The sequence below is a fragment of the Trachinotus anak genome, unplaced genomic scaffold (assembly GCF_046630095.1).
Source record: "Trachinotus anak isolate AG129_WGS33_773 ecotype Australia unplaced genomic scaffold, CSIRO_AGI_Tana_v1 ptg000008l, whole genome shotgun sequence".
Taxonomy (NCBI): domain Eukaryota; kingdom Metazoa; phylum Chordata; class Actinopteri; order Carangiformes; family Carangidae; genus Trachinotus; species Trachinotus anak.
Window position 1 is genome coordinate 12,657,468 of NW_027273859.1, and position 25,043 is coordinate 12,682,510.

Consider the following 25,043-nt stretch of genomic DNA (forward strand, 5'->3'; position numbering starts at 1 on the left):
AAATTGTCTGTATGTTTTATGCTTTATATGTGCGTTGTCTTCAGTCTTAACACAGTATGTTACAGGGTTGACCATAGAGCCTCGGTGAGAAAAGGTAGGCCTGTTTTATACATTTAACAGGTGGCGGTTTGTTAGTTGTGTGGTTTGATAATTAGAGTCCAGGCTGTTTTTGAGTTATAAGGATTAAGGGTTTATGTTGTAGCCCATTTCTAATGTATGTTGCATTATTTTTATATCCTCTGTTACATTCACAAAGTAAATATGTGGTCTGGAATATCCATCTTCCAGACAAACTTAAACCACCTCGCCATGCACAAAGTTACAATAATATTTGGGTCATTGACGGAATACTTTGGCATAGCGTCGCAGTAATTCGCAAAAGGCTTGACTCTGTTTCAGAGGAAAACACAAAACACTTCACTTCTAATATCCCAAATTCTCATGTGGAAAATCTATCTATCAAATGAGCTAATGTGTCCTGCATCAAGGCTTTCAGTGTCAGAACATGTATGTTTAGAAAATGTTACCATTGTTGCATATTGAAACAGCAGTATCAAATAATGCTTTGTGCTTTGTATGTAAACACAGCATTTTGTATGTGTAAGGTAACAATTTATCAAGAATAGTTTCTTTAGTTGCTTTTTTGAGTTGAGACCTGCTCTGTCAAAACCGAGTCAAAGCAATAACAAAGTACCGTGCTGGTCAATGACAAATGGCAAAGGAATTGACAGCTCCTGTTCATTTTATCAGAATAGTCTTGAAAAGAAAATAATAGAAATGGGTGAGAAATTGGGAGAGCTGATAGAAGAAGAGTGAATGACAGACAGGGGAGATACTGTATATAAAATATTCTGTGATGGAGGGGATACTGAAAAGTATAAGGGCGTGAAATAGAAATGAGATAGAGATAGAGAGATGGAGAGAAAGAGTAGGTGGAAAATATGGACACAGGAGACGGAGGAGGAAGATAGGGAGGGATAAAGGAAATGAGGGCATCGAGATGAGCCTGTCTGTGTTTACAAAGCATTATTGCTGCAGGGAGAATAGAGGAAGAAGTTTTTCTCAAGCAGATTGACATGCTGCTCCCAAAGACCCCTCTCTTTAAATTGGGATAGATGCATTCATATCACCGTCTGCCACAGGCTGTGCATTAACACCAGTAACATCTGCAGTGGGTGAGGCAACTACGTGCAGACCTGCATGTGTGTATGCATGTCTGTGCTAGTGTGTGTGAGTCTGAGGTCTACTGTCAGCCATCCAGGGAGCCAAGTGGAGGCTACAGACCAGGTTATGTAACCAGTCTGTGCCAGCTGTGCCTGTGGCAGTCAGTGTCTCAAAAACACACTTTTGACAAAAAAAAAAAAGTTAAAAAAAATTGGGTTGCATACATGATTACACATGCACCCATAGTTTCTTCCAGCAATTACACATGGACACTTTGACAATGCAGTCAAGCCTGTGATAGCGTAAAGCCCATAGCTCTGTGTGAGTGTGCAAGTGTTGGCCCATCTGTAAAGTGGGTGGTTATTGGGGTCATTTTTTTTTTTTTTTTGCAGGGCTGGGTGGAGGGAGTGGGGAGGCAGGCGGCTTCATTATGACATTAGGGTGAACTCCAGCCCAAAAGAAGAGGACAAAAAGAAGGTGGATGGGGGCTACGGAGGGTTTTGGGATGAGTGGTTGCTGCCAGTGGTTTGCTAAAGGTGTTACATAACACAAAGAGGGAGACAGAGGACAGAGGGGAGAAGCAGACTGGGTGTGGGAGGGCTGTCTGGCTAATTCTGCATCTTGATTGGCATCCAGAAAGGCTTAAGGTCACAGATAGATAGATAGATAGATAGCTGCTAATAAAAGGGGCAACGAGTGCAAGCCGTTGAACGTAAGAGAAAAACTGGGAGAAGACAAAGAAGAGCAGAAGTGGAAAAAAGTCACTAAAAGACAATTTGTGATGTGAGGGATTGGATAACTAAACTCTGTGAAGCATTACATGGAGAATGAATGCGGAATGGGAGAGAGGATGGGGGAGTCTGTCAGTGGGTCAAAAGGTGTAGGAACAAATCCAACAGACATAGACAGACAGAAGGATAAATGAAAGGGTTCAGAGAGGAAGCACTGGGTTTGTTTAAACAAAAAAAAAAAACAACCAAAAAAACAGAGGTAAAGATACCAGGAACTGTGTAATGAGAAAAGGCTGTAAGCCATCTCCTTATGAAACCCCCTCCGGCCTTAAAGCAAAGTCATACTGAGACACGCTCTTTCCAAATTATGCATGAGTTTCTTTGTCTGTCTGCTCCTCCTGCAACGAACACACACGGACGGGCAAGCATGCTGACTCAATCCATGACTTTCCAGAGTAAACCAGAGGGTTGGTGTTTGTGTGTTCAGTGGGCGTTTGAGTTCCTGTCACAGTGTTCCTATCACTGTGGTCTTGTCTACACCCATCAATATGCCACTATCAGAGTCAGAAATATATGCACACATGCACAAAACTGGGACACAATCTCATTCTCTCTGTCACACACACAGACGCATTTACATCTCAATGGTTCTTTGGCCTTACAGCCTCCTTTGTTGCTTTGTTGGGAAGATGACACTGGCCAGCAGATGAAGTCTAGACGTCTGTGTACAGTTCACTATAGGTCGTTGGCTAAAAATGAAACCTGAGCTTTACAGCTTCTCTTTCCGCTCGTCTGTGCTGCACTGCTCTGCTCTCGTGCTCTTCGGCTTCTGCTCATCCTGCCATCTCGCAATTAAGAATAATTGTAGAAGACTGACAAAGCTCCTCAAGTTGAAATATAAACCTGAGAGCAGGTGCATATCTGTCAAGTGCAGTGGTGTGTGAGTAGACAGTTGTGTTATGTGTGCTGACCGACGCATGACCAGACTCTCGCTCGGAGCCTGATGGAGCACACAGATGGAGCACAATATCTGGGAGCCGGGTACTTTTGATCCCCCTGAGAAACTATCCACACCACCACCACCTATGTCGCCTCCTGGTTACATCACTGCCTGCATCATTCCATGGCTCACAGACTGGCCCTAAGCTCATTACCACATGCACACGCATGCATGCACACTCACATGCACATAACGTCCAGACTCCAATGGGTCAGTAGTGGATATTAAACTGTACCCTGATATATCCTCTGTCTTTTTCTGTATCTGTCTTTCTGTCTTAGAGAACCACACATTTGACAGTAGAGAGCAGCATCAGCAGGAAAGGCTGTGATTTGTTCCCCTGAGCAGCCTTGGTTATTGTTGCTCTTGCCTTTTTGATATCCATGGCATGACTGACTGATTCTAATGCTAGGATGACAGTCCCTCTCTTTTTCTCTAAGACTCTAATAATCCTCTCTTCGCCTTGTTTCTCTTGCAATCCCCTTTGCTTATCTACTGTTGCATTAGAAATACTGGGAATTAACAATACTATGTATCCACTCTACCTCTTCCGCTGTCTGTCAATGCCTATGGCATTTTTTTGTCTCTGTTCACATGTTCTTTGCCACATATTGTACTTGTGTGGTGTGTCAGGCTTCACACTTGGCCATTCATCCCTGTTTTCTTCACACAACACTAAAAGGACTGCTGCTTTGGCAGCTGTGACTATTAGGCAGGCAGCCGTTAGATAAGTGCAAGATAGTGGTACCTTTATATTGCTTATTCTATCTCTCCTCTACCTGTAGTACGTGTCTCTCAAGGTGTCTCAGCCAGAAAGGTGGCAAGGACAAAAAAGAGTATTTATAACTCTGAAAGGCACTATCTGTTCCATATGGACCATTCAGGAAACAGCCTCTTTGACAGACACTTCTCTTTAGCTCACATAGACAAAGGTAGGACCCCGATGCTGTACCTCCTGGCTGATGAAATTGGGGCTGTTCATAGGAAATCAGGAAACATTAAAATGTTTGTGTTGTTTGTGGTGACAGGGAGAATCAGTGTTGTAGGTCTCTTGGGAAGGTTCTGTATGGCAGCAGTGGAATTACGAACAGGTTGTAGGTGAGTGAGGACGTGGAGAGCAGGTCATGGCTGAATAGCAGGGTGCACACATGGCTCATGTGTCCAATGAATAGATGCCATTTTTAGCTGCTGGTGTCTGTCAGTGCTGGACTGAAGTGTTGCACAGGCATCCACGTCAATGGAATAACAAGCAAAGGCCTCTATGAATGTTTCAGGCGCTCTATTTATGGGGCCTTGGGGTGGTTCTTTGAACAAGTTGCAAGGACGGATGGACTGATTAACTGACTACAGGTCTATCCGTGTGTGTGTGTGGGCTGGTTATGCAATAGAGCAGATACTTCCAGGAATGTTTTTTTTTTTTTTTTTAATGGGTATTAACATGTGTTTTGACATGTCAGAAATGTTTGTAAGCAGTTTATGGAAAAAGGATTTTGATAAGCTTTTTACAGTGATGTTTGGTTTTAAAAGAGGAAGTCACTTGAGCTGTGTACATAACCACCTCCGTCTTGTATAGTGGTTAAGTGCGGAGCTGACAGCTGACAGGTCAAACATGCAACCACACTGTTGTGTTTTTTCCCCCCTCAGTACGAGCCTACAGTAAATATACTTGACCCAAAAGATGATGCACAGCTCCATGCGCTCCTGGATGACCTAAAAAGTTAATTACAGATGGCTTTATGAAGGATTTTATTGTCTGTGTTTTGTCCTGCCAAGCTAGATATTTCATTACTTTGGCTTATGTTTTCTCTGAAGCAAAGATGTTATCAATGCATCAAAAGGGGAGCAGATAGGAGGAAAGACAGGCAAGAGGAGAAAAGGACAGTGGGCTCAAGGGAAGTCTCTCTCTTTTTGTCTCTGTCTTTCTCGCTCTCTCTGTCTCTCCCTGTGTGAGCTGTTACAGAAATAGCTCTGCAGTCCCTCTATTCCTCAGCCTGCGAACCATGTGTTCTGTTTAGGAGTTTGGCAGAAGCCCTTGAACACTGGTCAGTACAGCTACAGAGGCTTAGAGCCTTAACAAAGCTTCCCTAGCCTGGACCGGGCGAGTTAAAAGCTACTGTGCCTGATACCAGTTACTTTCTTTGTCGAAATGCACCGTCATTTCTCCTGGGATACTTTATCAATGTGAATTTAATTGTCCATGAATATTAAATTAACCTATTTCTCTCTCTCTCTCTCTGTCTCTCTCTCTCTCTCTCTCCTCTCTCCTATTCTCCAGGGCCCTCTCCATGGATATAGACACAGACTATGAGCGGCCCAATGTGGAAACCATTAAATGTGTGGTGGTAGGGGATAACGCAGTAGGCAAGACCAGGCTAATCTGTGCCCGGGCCTGCAATGCCACCCTCACACAGTATCAGCTGCTTGCCACCCACGTGCCAACCGTCTGGGCCATCGACCAGTACCGTGTATGCCAGGAGGTGGGCACACACATGCCACATGCACACACACACGCAAACACAGTGTGGAAAGAGCCACTTATAGACAAACTTTTGGATATGGTACTGAGGCTATATTCTGTTTATTGTGCATTTGTAACATCAGTGAAAAAACATCTCTTTTCAGGCCTGTCAATCAAAACTTAATTAAAAAAAAAAAAAGTTAGCTTAGTGATTGCATAATCCCTCAATTCCACTAAAAACACAAACATCACAGAGTAGTTTAGACCTTTTGACTTGATTACAGGGATATGTGTCTGTGTTGCAGGTGTTAGAAAGATCTCGTGATGTAGTGGATGAGGTCAGTGTGTCCCTGAGGCTATGGGACACATTTGGGGATCATCACAAAGACAGACGATTTGCTTATGGCAGGTGAGCACACACACACACACACACACACACACACACACACACACACACACACACACACACACACACACACACACACAGTTTCAGACTTGTCTAGCAGTAGGAACTAGTTACTGACCTAATAACACAGTTGCTGGCTGACCACGAGGTTAACTACCTTGCAGCATGCTCCATTTGCACAGTTGGTGCAGCCAAGGGATTGCTTAGTCTTGGCTGTATAATTTGTAAGGCATTGACACAATTTCATTGGCCTAAAATGTGACTAAAGTCATTGTTAGCCAGGTCAGGAGAACATAATTTACAATGACAACATAACTTATCTATCACACCCACATAAACATGCCCACATAACATTTGCTTACCTAAAAGTTGTGTAATCCAGCTGCCACGCTTTTTAGTTGAACTCTGCCCTCAAGCTGTTACACCCTTCCTCCACCAGACATGATTGGATCATCGCTCTATCCTCTTACTTCCCGGCCCTACATCAAAGCTGATTTATTGGCATGAAATGCAAAAGTACTCAATTGCCAAAGCAAAATCAGGAAATACCAATTTAAATAGCAGTGACCAAACATGGCCACATGACTGTAACAAAGAAAAGGGAAATACATTTCATAAACAAAAATTATTAATCCCCATATTTATCTAAATACACCATTTTTGTTCATTTTATTTTTATTTTTTTTTTAAATTTTATGACACAATGCTGAGACACGTGTTGCCACTTAGTCTAGAATGAACTGTAATTATAGGCATCTTTCTCTCCATCATCTACATTGCCATTTTATCTAATGTATCCCCTCTGTTGTGCTCTTCCACTCTCTCAGTGTCTGTACATTTGCACAGTAATGCTTCTGTTTGTGTGTGTTTTGGTGTGTGTGTGTGTGCATGTCTATCCGCATGTCCTGTCTGCTCTGTCAGCCCGCAGTCAGCTGATAAAGACACAGTGCCAGCTCAGCTGTTTCTGCCTGCCTGCCTGCCTCCCTGGTGTCTGCAGCTCCAGGCATCAACCTCCCCTACTCCTCCTCTCTTTCCTCCTCTTTCTCTTCCTCCTCCTCTTCCACCTCTATTCATCCACTTGTTTGTGTGGGATCAAGTCCTCTCATCCAACCTGTCCTCAGACTCCTCTCCTGAGCCTCACTTCACCTCCCCGCTCCCTCATCTCCCTCATTACCCGGTTACTCAGCTCCCATCATTAGCCCCCTCTGTGCCCTTGACACTTAGCTGCTCCTTTACCCTCTCCACACCTTCCTTCGCTTTGTAGCCTTTTGTTTATATCAAAACTCAAAACATCACATTGTCAGACAATACCCAGACTGTCACATGCTTTGTTAGGAGAACATTCTGGTTGGGAAAACAATGACAACCTGAAAAGTCAAACTTAACCTGAGCCAACCTCAGCATAACCTGAATGTCAGAAATTCATTGTAAGCATTATTCTTGTCCTAGCACGATTTTAGCACTGTTGTGATAGACTTAATGACTGATGAGGAGTGTCCTCATTGCAGTGTAATCTAGATGCCTGTGTGAGAGATTTATTTCTTCATTGCAACAGAAAATATGATTATTTGTTGTGTTTGCGTTTGTGTGAGTGCCTGTGTGCATCTATGTGTAGTTTCTTACATAATCTGGCAACTGATGACCTTTGTAGTCTGGCTCTAGCACACACACACACACACACACACACACACACACACACACACACACACACACACACACACACACACACACACATACAGCATCCAAACCACATCCACCACATCCACAAACACTTAATAACCAGTCACTTGTGGAGCTGTTTATTATACATTAGTGTTGGTGGTAAATTATTGGCGATAGCACAGTGAACATGTTTGTCCTATCTTGTGATGCCTTCTCATTCAGATGTATATTAATTATAGTGTATGTACATATGCACACACAGTATATGTTCACACTTCCTATTGCACGGTTTCCGTTCACTCCATTTGCTAAACAATTCACAGAATGCTTTCAGAATTGCAAACATCTAATACAAACATCATCTTTTTCACATCACCCTCTGTATGCTCGTGCAGAAGTCAGTATGTGAAATTAGACTACTCTGAGTAATACTGTTATATGATGTCATTTGTATTTTAATGACGAGTGGACACCAAGAGCAGTAAGCCAAAACAAATGCAAATGCTCAATAAGTCCAGCACCTCGCTGTCCCTACACTGATCTGTCACAGCTGTCCTCCTTCTTTCCTTACAGTTTAGGTTCTTTACATTTTGTATTACTTATCTTTGTGGCAGTGTTACATCGCAAACAGCATATGCATAAATACAATATGTAGGTCAACTGTGTTGACCTGCTGGTTGAACCAGGAAGTAGCTGAGCAGTGCAAAGCAGCAGCAGTAATTCTAACTTTTTAGGTTCACCTGGACTTACAGACTTTAAAACAGCTACTTTTTAAACATAGATTAAGACTGTACAGGTTCAAAAACCTGCTTGGGATCATATTTCCTTGGCCCTGCTGGAGGCCTTTAAAAAGCTGTTTCCAGCAAATTGCATCACCTCAGTCAATGTTTGTGGCAAGTACAATGCTGTGCTGACAAAAAAGTACACTGGCCCAAACTATGGCAGTAAGGCTTAAGTTTAACCACGAGAGCAAAGGCACGTACACATAACATGACCTCAAACAGACTAAGCCATGGTAATGATCCTTTGACAGAGTGCTAATGGGAATTCCTGTGTGTGTGAGAGTGTGAGTGTGAGAGTGTGAGTGTGTGTCTGTGTGTGCGCGTGTGTGTGTGTGAGCTGTGATGTAATGGTAGTGTGAATTATGTCCTTGGGCATAGGAGCTTTCAGAGATTACATTAGTGAAAGTAAAGGTAAACTATGGAACCCATGTCTACACTGCAAAAAATGTCCTGATCAAGTCAGCTGATGTAGTGCTGTGTGTCATCCAAAGTCATTCAACTTGTCACTTAGCTACATTTTCCTCAAAGAAGAGAGGACATCAGTCTAGGTACTTCTATGTTTCTAATGCATTTAATTCATTTTATATAACCTATTTTCAAACACATTAAATTGTTGAAATTTATTTGAAAGAAGTGGAATTACCTCTCTGTGCTGGTCTATTTGTTTAATTTGTGCAATGTAAAGTTAATCTGTACTCTTAAATACCACATAAAAAGATTTTTTTTTACAGTGCATCCTTTGTCTGCTCAGCAAATAGGGCATGTTTCCGGTAGCACAGGTATTTTGCCTGAGGGGAAATAAGAGCAGTGTTTAAGTGGTCTGTAGTGCTGCTCTCAAGTTCAAGATTCACTTGAGTATCTTACATCTTCTGATGGATACTAAATGCCTGACTAATGTCAAAAACAGGAGTACAGATTTCATTATCTGCAGGCTGTCTGTGATAGTTTAAGTTACATAAGTGATGCTAATGTAATATACTAGTCCTGGTCTTGTGCTACTGGGGTCAAAAGCCCTGTGTTGCAATATTTTAAGAAGTAGATTGTTTTGGAATTTAGGATTTTCGCCCCGTCAGCATTGTACTGACACTAAATGATTTGTCTAACTGACACAGAGCTCTATCAAAGATTACCTAGAGACACACATGCGCCAACATGCCACAGAAATATCAGCAGCAGAGAACAGCTGTAAGTAAGTGCTGCTGTCCGCTTGCTCAAACACATTGGTTGAGGAAATGAATTTGTGTGTGTGTGTGTGTGCTGATCTATTCTTAGCCTCCTCTTTGTGGTCCAGCCTTGGAGGGCTTAGGGAGATTTATGTAAGAGCGAGAGAGAGACATGGGCCACACAGATCACCAGCCCAGAGGCCCAGACTCATACGCAAGGACACACATGAACAGACTGACCCCCCCCCCCCCGCTAAACAAGCTTCTTCCATATACATATCACACATGTTTAACATAAAGTGACAAGATGCTCAGTGACTTAGTGCTGCCGTCTTTTTTCTTCATCTCATATCTGTCCCCCTCACTCCATGAAAGCCTGCATGTCTTCTCTCTGCTGACATGTCTTGCTCATGACACAAGAAATCAGCCTCTGCCACATTACTCCTATCTTAACATGACTTTTTTCTCTCCCTCCCTTCCTCCCCTGTAGGTCTGACGTAGTGGTGCTTTGCTTCTCTCTGGCTAATCCCAATTCCTTGCGCCACGTCCGCACCATGTGGTTCCCGGAGATCAAGCACTTCTGTCCCCGGACACCCATCATCCTAGTTGGCTGCCAGCTGGATCTGCGCTATGCCGACCTGGATGCAGTAAACCGTGCACGACGACCCCTAGCCAAGTGAGACACCTTCCTCATCAGACATTAACAGACAAATTTGCATGAAATCTGCACTAAGGTGGCTTTCAGTGAGTTTGGGGTTTGTTCGGTTAATCAGTGATCGGTAATAACAGCATAACAGTAACTTTTTTCTGTTTTTTCTTCTCATTGGTTAACCGTCATCTCAACTTTTGCATTATATAAATAAAGCACAGGTAAATGAGAACTAAGATGAAGACAACTTTGTCTTACTTTATGTAAATTTCTTGACTTGTTTATCTGAACACTGCCATCGTTAACATCATTGTCTCTTCCTGTCTCACAGACCCATCAAACCTACAGATATCCTTCCCCCGGAGAGAGGCCATGAGGTGGCCAAGGAACTTGGGATACCCTACTATGAGACCAGTATTGTAGCCCAGTTTGGAGTCAAAGATGTTTTTGACAATGCCATCCGAGCTGCCCTGATCTCCCGTCGACACCTGCAGTTCTGGAAGTCCCACCTGAAAAAGGTCCAGAGGCCCCTTCTCCAGGCTCCCTTTCTGCCTCCTCGTCCACCACGCCCCATAGTGGGCATCCCAGACCCCCCTCCCACAGACGGTGAGGGCCCTGATTCCCTTTTCTGCCAGCCACTGTGTGCAGATGTTCTTTTCCTCCTGCAGGGTGGCACCACTCGCGTCTTTGCGCACAAAGTCTATCTGGCTACTTCCTGCTCCAAGTTCTATGACCTCTTCACCCTTGATCTTGGTGGATCATGCATGGTGCCACGGGGGGAGGAACAGGAGAGCAAGGAAAACTTAGAGAGTGGGGAGGAAGATGAGCAGAGCAGGAGAGGGGCCAAGGAGCAAGCTGGGCGCACTAAGAGCCTGGACATTGATAAAGACGGCGTTGATGGAGCAGTGCGGGGCCTGAATCGACCCCAGCTACTCCAGCAGGGCTCTTTGAGGACTTCCCAGAGTGATAATGCACTCCCGTCTCGAGCCCAGTACTCCCTCGGAGCACTAGGGACTGGTCGAGCCCTCTCAGGATGGGGGAGAGGGTTCCTGAGTGTACGTTTGGAGCATGTTGATGATCCGATGACTGGACGACCACGACTCGTGACTGTGGTAGCCATGGATGCACTGATACAGGAGGAACCATTCAAGGTGATGGACTTGACAGCAACAAGATTACCAAAAATATTTGTATACATATATATATATATGTCTGTATATTTGACTTCTCGACTGGCTCTGATTTCAGGCGGTGCTTCAGTACCTGTACACAGGCAGTCTGGATGAGGGCAGAGGAGATCTGATGCAGGTGGCCACCATAGCTGAGCTACTTGAGGTGTTTGACCTGCGGATGATGGTGGCCAATGTCCTGAACAGAGAAAGCTTCATGAACCAGGAGATCACCAAGGCCTTCCATGTCCGCAGAGCCAATCGCATCAAGGAGTGTCTCAACAAAGGGACCTTTGCTGGTAAACCTTTGTGCAGACCGTTCAATACCTCAGTACTCTCAATAGCATTCGAGCCATTATTTTCCATGTATGCATCAGTAGCTGTTTGTGTGCATGTGTGTGGGTGTATGTATGTATGTATGTGAGAGTGGGAGTGGTTGATGATTGTGAGAGGTTGCTGATGAAACGTGTGAGAAGGTGAAAGAAAGACAGAAAAGATTTTGCTAACTCCCAGCATTCTCTTTCAGTCTCTGGAAATGTACACTCTGTGTACATTTACTCACGCTGTATATTTGCCATTGAATATTTGCTATAAAATATGCATTTCATATGTTGTGGTTTATCTGTTTTCTGAAGCCCTTTTTAAAGTCATCAAGTGACTTGATGACTGACTGTTTCAGTCTGCTTGGTTGTCTTGTGTTCGCTCTTGTGTGCTTTCTGTCTTTTGTGTTTGTGTGGTTTTGTTTGTGCCCCTAATCTGTTGTGTATGCATGTTATCGCAGCATTTTTAGCCAGTGCCAGACATCTGCTGTGTCTGAACAAAGCCTGTTTCACATTCACTTCTGTCTATACTCTCTCTATTGTCTTCATGATTATAACAATGGGAATCTTCCTTTAAAATGCTTCTAAGAGATTTGAATGATAAATTAAACTACCTGCACAATTGCATAATCTTCTATATCCCATTTTTTACTCATGAAATCCCTTGATTTCAGATGTAGCTGTGTTTCCTATCACACTTTGACTGCCAAAGCTGTAGTCCAGAGTCCATTTACATGACCTACTACCCTGCGTCTGCTCTTCCCTTACTCTGTGTCAAAAGCTGTTCTGTCCTTCTGTGAATTTATCTCTCTGTCTGTCTACCTGTGTCTATGTCTCTGGGTGTTTCTGTCTGGCCTTCTGGCCGTCTGTCTGCCTGTGTGTGTGTCTGGACGTCTGCCTTGTCTGTCTTTCCCCCTCTGTAGCTTGGGCTTCTGTGGCACTCCACGAGATGAATGCTCTTTTCCCACCCCGGTTTTAGATGTGGTGTTCCGGCTGGACGATGGCTGCCTCCCGGCCCACAAGCCCCTGCTCATCTCTAGCTGCGACTGGATGGCTGCCATGTTCCGTGGCTCTTTCATGGAGAGCTACATTGAGGAGGTGAGCTTAGACATACCCTGAAGAGCTTGGGGATGGAATTATATGTAAGGTTTGAGGGCGATTTAGTGTGTCTTTTATCTTGGGACATTTACAACAGTAAACCCTGGACAGCCTTTAGGAGCAACCTAATCACCCACCTGCACTAATCTTATGTCACCACTAACATCTGATAAATGAATCAATAAATGAGGTAAAGGTAGATGCATAACCTGGATAAGGTTTATTACTTTGGACATGTGTTACCTTAATGGCAGTGTGTAGAAACCTGCATGTGTGTCTGGGTTCCTACCCTGTGTACATGAAGATTTACAGCTCAGGATACATGAGGCCTGTTATCAGTTTGACCTACAAACCCTTGTTTCACCTGAGAATGTGGTTGAAGCTCTGCAGATACTAGAGCCCTTGCAAAGAAAGACACACACTCACACACACACACACACACATGTTTAAGCAACATGAAAACTTCTCATCTTTTGACTTCCTGTGTTTGAGACCATGTGGTTTGCCATGCAAAACCACAATGTTTGGTTTTGTGTTACTCTCGGCTCATCTCGAGACTTCTTGTGCATGTTATCCACAGATAACATTATTACATAAAAGATGTCAGTTAATCACAAGTATTACTCTGCAGTCTTAATAAAGACAGCCTCAAGTTAGGAACATTCTGTGAGGCCTCAAGCTTTTGATCGTAAAAGAGGATGCACTAACCCATCTCAGTGCCTCTATTGAGCCCAGAGGAGTACATCTCTTGAGGTCAGCCTTCCTCAAGTGGCGGGGTCTGGTTACTTCAGGTGTGTGTGTTCACCTGAGGCTCAGCTTCTGGTCGCTCAGTACTCCTCTGGGGGTAGGGCCTATGCGTTGGACCTCACCTAGCCAGAGAGTAAGTTCACATCTCTGGCTGTCTTTACATCGATGCTCCCCGGACTGCGTTGCGGAACCAGATCCCCTGGGGTATGGTTACTTTCAAGGTCAACGGGGTTAGGTTACATAGATTCAGGCCCTCAGAAGGATTGGAAGTAAGAAAGAAATGAAAAGAGAGAGACAAGGAATAAAAGTGTTGTATATTTACTTTAGGTGCAAAGCTCAAAGTAACAGAAGGCAAATTAGAAGAAAACAAATATAAAAGTGGGAAACAAAAATACTTGTTTTTTGTGTTTCCCTGTGGATAGCCTGGATTTTATTCCAGAACACACCATTTGAGTGGGTGTGAAAAAGCCATTGCAGCTATTGTGGCCGAGGGTGAAAACAGGACATCAGCATCACTGAGGGGGCACAGTGTTTGCTGCTGGTGGGCTGCCAGTGACTATGGTTACTCTTCATGCTCCATGATAGTGACTATTGTGGCATTGTTTATAGCATGAAGCTGGCACAGCATAGAAGGCAGGTGCCCTGGAGACAAAGACTCAAAGACTGACTGGACAACGAAGCTGTCAGCATTTACATATGTCTATGAGCAGGAGTGCGTTTGAGTTTGCATATAAATGTGGCTGCATTTTTAAGCTGCTGAAAAGCTTTGCAGTGCTGATTAGTAAATTAGTTTTTATAAGTCAACAGCAAGGTGCAGTTATTGGACTGTCTGCTGCTTTCCTCCATGGACATGCAAAGATGTGGTCTTTAAGTGTTGCTAAGGTGCAGATTTTTCAGAGTTGCCATGCCGTTGGATGTCTATTTATCTTGCTGGCTTTGAGGCACACATCTCAATGGATAAGTGTTAGTTTGAAAAGCAGTGTAAGTAGAACTGAGCAGAAATGCATACTAAAACACTTGACAGTGGTCCTCCAATAGGAGCAGAGCTTTTATAACAGGACACAATAACACAATTGTGCAACCTTGACACAGCAGATTGTCTAGTTCTATTCAGTTACTCACAAAGAGAATCAATCTTGGAGAAATTATTAAAAGATGTTGACAATCAAGCAATGACAAGATGAGATCTTGTAAATTAGGGTGATAATTAAATATTATTCTTCATCGCCTTCCAGTAGAATCACATTGTAGTGATGTAGTGGTTCTACAATTATTTGAAGGCAAAATCATCATATTATAATATTCCAGCTGTTCTTTTAGGTGTGTGTGAAGAGCCTTATATAAATCAATTTTATGAAAATTTTAAGAAACTGCAACTTCTAACTGAGAGTAGCATGTGATCTATTTTCATACTCAAGTCACACTTCCTTCTCATTTGTTTTAGGCTAACACGTTTCAGTGTTGTAACATGGCTATTTTAAGTGAGTGCAGTATGAAGATGTTGTAAACAGATTTAACATGATCATTATTATTTGTAGTATTATTGGTTATTAGTAATATTATAGATATTTTGTACAAAAGCATGTTTGTGAAAAACTCAATGGACAATCAGTCATAGATGAAAAGGTTTTAGTTGTGGTGTAGATATCAAAAATGCCTCTTGAGCTTTGCTGTGCGTGTAGGCAGCTATACAAACTGTTCTAATGGTGTGTTTTTGGTTTTGTGTTCACATTGTGAGTGTTTCATGGTGAGAAGCCCGGCTTGTCAAATGTGAGAACCTGTTCGGCTCCTGTCGTGCTCATGAGAAAAGAGGAGATGGCAGAGACCACAGGATCTGTTATCTGTGTTTGTTTTTTCACCCTCAGCCTCAGCTTCATGGGTTTGCAAATACACTAATCTGACCACTAGGATGGCAGTCTGAGGGAGCAAAAAAACATCTGTCAGTACAGCTGATGGGTCTTATCCATAAATGTCCTGTCACTGTGAATGTGTCCACTCATTAATGCTTCCTGGCCCCAGCTGGGGCTTTAAGCTCTAGGGACCACCCTTGTCTTGGTGTTGTGATTTTTTTAGTCATAACGAGAGGTCACACCAAGCTGACATTCTCCTAATTGGTTATAGGAGTGGAGGTTGAAGAGCTCCTCAGTGGGTTCACTCAAAGAGCTCCTGGAGGGGTCAGGTCATAACTCTCATCATCATTTACTTTTCTTCCGTCCTTCCGATGAATTGCCGTTGGTCTGACTAACAGTAATTAGGCCCACTAAAAGGTCTTGCTTTGTATGCATCAGCAGGTGATTGTTTTTATAGTTGACTTTGGTTTGGCAATAAAGTTTACATGTTTCATATGGAGCAGTTCCGTCATCACTGATGATCACCTAAAGTAGTTGATTACATCTGTAGCTATGCCCTACGCTCATAGATTATTTTATTTTATTACAAGTGTAGAATGTGAATAATAAGATGTGCTGTCTATCTTTTTGGAGAACATTGATACAGCCTGTCCAGATGTCTAATTTGCGGAATGAGTCTGAATCTGCGTGTAGCTTCGATGCACATTAAGGCTGAACTTGCATCTCCCTCTGCTCAGTGTAGCAGGGTTACCTGTTTGTGTTCCGGGATCTTTAGCGTTAGCCTTATTGCTCACGTCACCAGCCCCCAGACAGTGCTTTCATCTGAACCTGGATCAAAGGGAGTGTGTCCTCTGCCCTTTACCTCTAAATACCCACAGTGCTGCTTTCTTTGACATTACTGTCTTCATGGGACCCCACTCACTTCTAGTCATTAGACTTAATTTAGTGTGTGTGAATTCACCAGCATGTTATTGTATCTTTATCTTAACACAAAAGTGCAAGTGCAGGAGAAGATGCACGCATGCAATGCATATTGACTAAGTATGCACTAATGTAAATACATATTTTAATGAAAATTAATGCCTGGACGAGTCTGTTCATTTTCAGTCCTTCTGTTCTCAAGTTTTTCCTATTTCCTCTTGATCTGCTTATTTCCCAGGTATCCATTCCTAACACCAGTACAGCCTGCATGCGTGGGGTGCTGGAGTTCCTGTACTGTGGTCTTCTGACGCCCTGTCCTGGCTTAGAGCCAATGGAACTGATTGTTCTGGCCAACCGGCTCTGTTTGCCACGCCTTGTTGCTCTCACAGGTAAACATGCTCTCTGGAGCATTAGACATTTAAATACTTATTCATTTGCATATCTTGTACTGATATATGTGTCAGAGTATGGTTTTGATAGTGTTATCTTTGCACAAGCTGCCTTTTATCAATGACTCGGTGAAAGATTGTAGGTGCAGTGAGTTGTGTTTAAGTCAGGCTGCCAGACAGAATGAGAATTTATGACTGGAAGATAAATATGCAGGCCCATGTCAGTGGTGCATGTGAACAGTAAATATTGACACGATTGTATACATTTTGTGCATCTTCAGAACAGCATGCTGTGGATGATCTTCTCCAGTTGGCAGTGAAAGGAACTGACATTGATGGACAGGTGTTGGCTTACCTCGAGCTTGCACAGGTCTGTTCCTGCAAAATGATCTCTGTCCGTAAAAACTGTAATTCAAAAATGGCTCCTTTTAAGGTGTATAGTAATTCACCATAAATTAATTGGAATTAATTACCCTTTAGCTTTTAACTTTTTCACAGCTGTAGTGACTTCTCATTTCTTCTGTTTCTTCTTTTGCAGTTCCACAATGCTAAGCAGCTATCAGCTTGGTGTCTCCATCACATCTGTACTAATTATAATAGCATCTGCCGCAAGTTTCCCAAAGACATGAAGGCCATGTCTCCAGGTACAGACACCTCGCCTCTCTGTCCTGATCCACCTCAGTCTAACCTCTTTCATACATGCAGCCTTCCCCTCAGAAGAACTATTACTAATTTGGCTTTGCAGTGCGGGTTTGAACAAAAACCTTTTCTGTGTTAATCCAATAAGGAATTGTATGACTTGTTCATAGCAAGCACACAAAAGCCCCTCCTGGGCTGTGTTTATAATGAAAAAACAAACAAACATTAAAGGCAACATCTTCCTCATATTTCATGAAGGTGTGAATACTGAAAATTGTATAAATAATAGGTTGTAATGTGACCACAGGAAACCACAGCCCACCTCATGGGTTTTATGGGTAAAGGAATTTCCTCATCCATTTGTCCTCACACTTTAGTTGTGATATTGGTTGTTTCTTTGTGTCATTTTTTATTTGCGGTATTAAAAATCCCTCACTGTGCGAAAGCTGTTCTCTTCATTCTCTTTTAAAGATTTGGCTCTCTCATCCACTCTTTTATTGCCTCAGTGCATATGTGAAACAACACCTGATTCCCGTTTCTTTGTCTCGCTCTCTGTAGAAAACCAGAGGCACTTTGAGAAGCAGCGCTGGCCTCCTGTGTGGTTCCTGAAGGAGGAGGACCGCTATCTGCGCTCCCAGAAGGAGCGTGAGCGTGAGGAGGAGATCTTGCGCAAGCAGCACACCAAACGGGGATGGTGTTTCTGGAGACACCCATCCTCCTCTCCGCATGTCTCCTAAAGGGTGTCCTCCACTGACTTTTTCATCCTGACCTGGGTCATCACACCCAGGAAAACCAACCCCCCGTGTAACGCATAAAGAGGAGATCGGCTCTTAACCCGCTATCAGTGGAGAAATGACTTTCAGTGCTACTATGCCTGAATGTCAGCATGTTTGGGGGAGTGTATGTGCCTCTTTATAATTGTGGGTGACTTAATGAGTGCATTTTGGTATGCCTGTGTGACAAGTGTGGAATTAACTAAAGGGTATATGCATGGATGTGGGAGTGTATGTGTGTGGTTTGAGTGATGCTTCTGAGTTGAGTGCTTCCCAGACGCCCTGATCTATTAAGGGCCTGTGGCGTTGCAGTGCAGCCCCTTGTCCCCTCCACAAGAGCTCTGTCCCTCCACCAGCACTCACAGTGTCTCAGCCTTTGAGTGATTGGACTGGGAGCAAGGGCTCTCTATCTCTCTCAGTCTCCATCCTTCACATTGACCTTAATGACGATTACACATTGACCAATGCAGCTCCTCTTGCGGAGCTTACCTCTGCCTTCACTTTTACACAGACTGTTAGCTTGCACACACAGACCCGTGCCCAGGCCCCCCCCCCCCCCCCCCCCCCCCCCCCAATAAAACCAGCACTGGATTCCCAGAAACTGATGCTGACAATGTAATTATTATTATTTTGATATTATTTGTCCTTTTTATATATTCTTTACGCCTTCTTGGACAATTTTATTAGGGGGAATGGTGCACACCACTTCCAGGAAGTGTTGACAAATTTGATGATTGCAATTGAAACCACAAAGGTGAGACTGTTAATCTAGACCCCAGATATGGGTGTAAGGATAAATTTGAAAGTTAGGATGCTCCAGTCAGGAGGCTTGATCATAGCTATTAACCTCCAGTCTAGTCCTGATGTGGTCCTTGGTCTTCATCATCCACTCTTGAACCTCCCACCCCCATCCTCCTGCACACCACACCTGCAAAAAAGCAAAACACAAGCTCTCCTTGTTGAGTTGGATTCACCAAACGGCACTTCAGAGACATTCAGAGGTGACACCTCTTTAGCAACGATGGGGGGTAAAGAGGGCTAGCCTTACTTGATACCTCTGCCATGGAGGAATGATGGATACAGTATTAAACAAATGCGCTTGTAACGTCCATGACCACTAGGTTGCGTTCGAGCACCTCTGCCAGCCTGCCTTTACACCCCTACAACACTAGGGGCAGCACTGCTCAGGGCCCCGGCACTAACCCTCACAATAACAGGAATTTTAATACCTGTGAGTTCTTCAGTCTAGTTTTAGTTATTAAGATCATAAGTCTAACTTCAATACTTCATAGTGTTAGTTAGAAGAAAGCTAAAGCACATGCACGGTGTTATTAGTGCATTTAAGAACAATACCTGACTACTGAGTTTCACCTGATTCTGAATACCAAAGCTGTGATTCTTTTGATGTCTTTCTTCCTTAACTTTTTCATTTCTGCTTCCCTGCTTCCTTTATTGGCAAGAGCGGGATGGAGGAGAGAAGAAAAAGTGGCTTGTGGGTAAAGGAGGCAGAATAATATAATATTTGAGTCCCTCCTTGTCGTGGTTGTTTTCAGTCTGTGGTATCAAGAAAATAAGTGTCACTGCTGGACATTGCCTTCCATTCCTGTTGCTGGAATTGAAAATGGTGCTTAAGACACAATAAGACAGTGTCCACAAGAACACACAGACACACATACGATTTTATGTTCACAGTTTAAATGTATGTCTAGTTGTTTAGCGTTTACCTGTGATGAACATGCAGAAATATAATAATGGTATTCAAATTTGAAAGATGAGAGTTTTAAAACCTTAATTTTTCTTCTTCTGCAGAGGTTGTAATAGGTCAGTGGTTTTAGAATGTGTAGATTTCTGCTTTTACATTCAGTGGGTACAACCTTGTACTGTCTTTTGCTGCTTTTCTGTTTAAAATGTGATTTGTTTTGCTTCCATAACGTTAACCAGGAAAATAACATTACTTTAGATTGAATTTGCAATTGTGAGTGTTGTCTCAAATGACAAATTGTTTGATATACAACTGCATATGAGAGCAAATCTGATTTTCTTGCTAAGGGTGCTAATATCTTTGGGCTTTAGTACTGAATGTGAAAACAAGACGTTGTGTTGATGAGTTTCTATTAGCACGTTGTTCTATTTGTCGGTTTGTGCCCCTCAGCTTTACCCAGGTAACTGTAGATGATAGATAGATTGTGTGAGACATGTGGTGTGTTCTGCTGTTCTCCATGGGAGGTGTGTTAAAGTCATTGTCAGCTCCTGAAATAGAAGTCAGATAAGATCTCATGAGACCCAAGTGAGAATTGAGCTGATTCCGCTCTGAAAAGAGTGAATGTGGAGTAAAAGTGAGCAAGTCTCAGTCAGCATTGCATATAACCTACATATTGGAATTATTCATGGATATTTAAACTCATCCCAGTCTAGGGCTATGGGAATTTAGAAGTGAGACCTAAAGAGGAGAAAGTTGGAGGACATTTTTGATGGACTTCCATGGCCTCTTTTTAGTTCCCCATAGAAAGAATAACTATTCGAAGTTGTCTTATTAATGGTTGGTTTGACCCATTAAGCCTCCTCTCTTGGTCCATGTGCCTTATAGTTGGACAAAACTAAAGGATTAGGATTTTCACAACATCTTAGTTCAAACCTGCAGACAGGCTCTGCAGTTGCTGACATGATGGACACAGTAAACAATGGCCATGATAATATTATAGCTGTAAAATGGATTGTGGTGTTGCTTAATGCACTCTCCACCATTATCCTTCTTGAGGGCAATATTGAGCCAACTTGAGCCATGCCTGTGGAGAATCTTTAGGCCTTCTGCTTGTTTTATGCAGAAAAAATGGCCTTGAATCAATCTCTTAAGAGAGTGTGGTACAGTAGGTCGGTCCAATCATATGGCCTTAGATTAGGAAGCTTTTTCTAGATTGCTAATTATTTGGATGTGGAAGGACTCACATCATGGTTGGGTTTCCCCACTGACCAGGTGATTGAGAGGTTGTGATAAAAATGAATCAGGTTGATTCCTGCAGAATAAAATCACTGACTTTGAGAAAGCAAAGCTTTTTAATGAGCACTGGCTGGCCTGTGCACTGGGAGGGTGCAGCCACTTTGGGAAGGTAGTTAATTTGCATGGTGGCCTAACTTTGTCATTATAATGACACTCGTTGTTGGAATGCACTTTCTTCTTTTTTTTTTTTTTCACTGTAACTTTCTGTGCTTAGCATGAATTGTTCCATATGTAAGATAGTTTCTAAACCTTATGATTGTAGCAAAGTATTTCCACTTAAGTCTTTCGAAATTTATGAATAACATGACTTGTCCAGCGTTTTGCTTAAGGTCTAGTTGTCACTAAACCCCACAATAGCTTTCTTCTTGCTATGTGGCTTTATGCACAGGTCAGTTTTACTAAATTAGCTCAGCTCAGCTGAAGGTAGCATCAATAAATATACAACTTTAAATAATATGCTGGGACATCAACATACATTTGCTTGACTAATGCAGAGGATTTGTTGCTGCTGTGCAGTGTTACAGCTGTCCCTGTTATGTTGTTAGTGTCGTTAATACAATCAATCAGTACAGGGCATACAACTAAAAAGCATAAACAGCAAAATTTCAAATGAAATCAAGTATTGTAATACACATATTTTAAGAAAGTCCTAAATGACTTAAAGCCTAGTATAATGTTTAGGTTTACCCTGCATGTAATGACAGAGGAAATGGGTAAAGCATGATGCATGTTTCTGGTGTTAGGAATAGGCTACTGTATATACTGCAGGGTTTCTTAACCTTGGGATTCTGACCTTACCTGGGGTCACTTGATATGCTCATGGGGTCATGGGATATTTATAAAAATGGAGAGAAAAAAAAAACTCAAAATGAATTATTGGGTGAGAACTGAGAATTGTGACATTGAAATGGAGTCACAGGCACAAAATGGTTGAGAAACCCTGATGTACAGAGAGGGAGAGATGGAAATGCAAAATTTTAAACCTTCTGTGAAATGAAATTTAAAATCTTTATTCAGCCCTCAATATTTGCTCCACACTGACCCCTATGGGCCAGAGTTTCATCTTGTCACATTCTGATGTAGGATGTGGGGTTGCAGTATTCATTTGCATTGTCTTGTTGTATCTCACCTCATCCTTTTTACTTTCACATTCTCCTCAGTCATTTAAGGTGGGGCCTTCCCTCCTTCTTAGCAAGACTGAACCTCATTTTTTGAAACATGAGGCCTAGTGACAGAGAACATCCTGTTAGTTAGTTAAGTCTTTGGCGTCTTTTTTGCTGTGCCTTCATTGAAATCTCACTCTTTTAGGTCCGTACAGGCTGACGGCACTGCATCTGCAGCTGTCTGGGCTCTAATAAAAGTTGATTAAGCCAAGAAATACACATACGAGCACAGAAATAATAGAGGGCAGCTCTCTTAAATGTACAGTATCTTAGAGCTTGTGTAGATTGGATTATGTTTCTTTAATATTTTACGGTGTAAAGCAGTTACTGGCTATTATATAACATGTATAACATAAGATAAGGAGCTTTACATGTTCAGTATGTAATTTCACCTGTTGTAAAGTTACACAACAGATGACTTAAATTATGAAATGACCAAGAAACCCAGCAAACCAGCAATTTTAAAATAATGTTTTCGCACTCTTCCGGGTGCCTGCACTTTCTATTATGTAGCCTAATACTACTTTTTTCATAAGTAGCTTATGCTAAGTCTTTATATTTACCAGTTTTCTTGATCAAATTTAAAATATTGCTTTCTAGCCAAATTCAGTAGTGTACTCTTATTGCTTCCATTATTTATTTGCAATTTACTATGTTGCAATGATGCATAAAGTCAGTGTATTTCTAGTTGGGGAACAGCAACTGTGAACCACTGGTTTGAAAAAAAAGGCAGATATTAGCTGTGATAACTACATATATTATGCTTTAATAAAGATAGTTTTTATCCAAAGTACAGCACAAAATGTGTAAATTTGATATGAGTCCCAGCTGGAAGTAACCTCTCACCTTATAACTGCTCACCACACTGTATCTATATACTAAGCTGCTGTATACATAGGATTGTATGCACAGAGAGGTCCAGGACAGGGGTTTTTATATAGACAGACATGGTGTGATTAACTCCTGCTCTATACTGTACTTTGAAGTGGCTCGTACATACTGTATAGTATTGTTATGCACTTTTGTTTCCATAGGCTCTTATGAGTTTTATTAACATTTACTGCTCATGTTATTATGTTAATTAAAATAAAATAAAAAAAGAGCACACCACACTCACAAATTATTAAGGGCTTTCAAGAAAATATACAACAATCAGAATGTTTTGCTGCTCTGCTGTTGCAAAAAAATGTTTTGAAACTAAAAATTTGTAATATTTTTGAACCACTGTGATTTGTATAAAATTTCAAAAAGAAAAGTAGAAAAATGTTTTTTTCTTTTTTGCCATTTCAGTATTTTGATGTTTGACATGGATTTTATTAAAACTGTTAATCTTTTGAACTTGGCTCATATATTTGTTTGTGTGTTTTTCTGTGTCATTCATAGACTCTTGTGATATTTGAGTACGTTCTTTGTTCCACTTACTGTTACTCAACATCCAAAATAGGAAGAAGGATGCAGTTTCTGTCTTGTATTTATAGTTCATAAAAACAAGAATGGCCACATTTTTAGAAAATGTGAGTCAACACTTAAACAGATGATTACCAATAGACAAAATATCAGTTACTTATAGAAAAGTGTGAGCGCAGACAAGCAGACACGCAGGAGACGCACTGTAGCGCTATAACTGAAGAAAAGGGAAGTGGTTAATTGGGGCACATGCTGAATACAATGGGCAATACAAAAATAGACTTTCACACTTAAGTGATTATAATTTAATCTGCCTGTTGAAACTGCCTTTAACATCCAGGTACACATTACAGTTTTATTTAATTGATTTCCCATAGATTTATTCTATTCAAGCATATTTTTATGTAATAAGATGCTTGAATCCTCCAGTTTCAAAGAGGATTATGTCATAATACTCAACAGCAACACATAATCTGATTGTATTACACAAGGTTTGGTGGTGCGTTGGCTGTTTCAGTACAACAAATGAATTATAACTCACACTGCACTCACTTCACTGGCTATAACATACAAACAGATGGTCATCTAAAATTGTATCATTAAGGAGAAAATATCCAGACAGTTCTGCATGAAAAAAGATGGCTTTGAAAAAACTTAATATTCTGTATATGATATATTTCACACTTCATACAGGACTCACACTGTTAATTGATACAACTGTGCCACCTAGTGGAAAAAAGCAACAACTGCATAACCTAATGAACAAAAAAAGTGAAATAAAGAAGAAATACCTTTAGGATTAGTCCTAACAAAATAATGTTTTATACCTAAAATGCACTGCTGGGATTTTAGTTTAAATCAATACTTTCTTGGCACCGCTTCCAGTGTCTTACACACAGACAAACTCTCAATCTCTATTTTGTATTAATGTTAAAAAAAAAATAAAACAAACCACTTGTAATGGGACCCTGTAGGACATGCCAAGAATCATAGATACTGCAGGGCCACAGAGCCATGCCATGATTTCTCATTGTCTGTCATTGGTTTTGACTGGAATTGTAGTGAAACTAAGCACAACGCTCAAACACCCTACAACTTTTAATACACACAATAATCTCATCACATTTTATAGTTCAGTTTTGATAATAAAAAGTGTCTTCCAAATCAACAAGAATTCGCCCTCTTACATATTATACTTTTTATACTTCCTTGAAACTTTGGATGTGAGATAGAATCAGCAACTCTCACCACGTGGCTCCCTGAACATCATCAAGCTCAACATGCTGTGAGCTGAGACTTTTAATAGGGTAAGTCTACTAAAGGATCACACAAAGCCACAGAAACATAGGGGGAGAAGGCCGAGTGTTACCATGGTGATGTTTAGTGATGTGGCTGATGATGGGTAACTTGACGAGGAAGGTGGTGATTGTGGGTAGTGGGGTATTTGTGTAAATATACTTTATTGATGTGTGTGTGTGTGTGTGTGTTTTACAATCAGCAGTCAAGCTGCCTACCAACAAACTCTTAACAGCCAATGACATAGAGCAGTTTTCC

At 41.8% G+C, this 25,043-nt stretch overlaps 1 protein-coding gene across 5 annotated transcripts in view; it reads left to right on the plus strand.

Annotated features, from left to right (window-relative positions):
* The window catches only part of rhobtb4 (Rho related BTB domain containing 4), a 42,537-nt gene extending 19,117 nt beyond the window's left edge, over positions 1–23,420 (plus strand). For all 5 annotated transcript variants that reach the window (XM_071482679.1, XM_071482678.1, XM_071482681.1 and 2 more), the window contains 10 exons: positions 5,171–5,372; positions 5,659–5,762; positions 9,857–10,042; positions 10,347–11,166; positions 11,264–11,483; positions 12,484–12,602; positions 16,359–16,509; positions 16,791–16,879; positions 17,048–17,153; positions 17,707–23,420. In XM_071482679.1, the coding sequence (XP_071338780.1) occupies positions 5,181–5,372; positions 5,659–5,762; positions 9,857–10,042; positions 10,347–11,166; positions 11,264–11,483; positions 12,484–12,602; positions 16,359–16,509; positions 16,791–16,879; positions 17,048–17,153; positions 17,707–17,885 (2,166 nt within the window). In that variant the 5' untranslated portion in view covers positions 5,171–5,180 and the 3' untranslated portion in view covers positions 17,886–23,420. The remainder of the gene's footprint in view (positions 1–5,170; positions 5,373–5,658; positions 5,763–9,856; positions 10,043–10,346; positions 11,167–11,263; positions 11,484–12,483; positions 12,603–16,358; positions 16,510–16,790; positions 16,880–17,047; positions 17,154–17,706) is intronic.
* Positions 23,421–25,043: the final 1,623 nt, after the last annotated feature.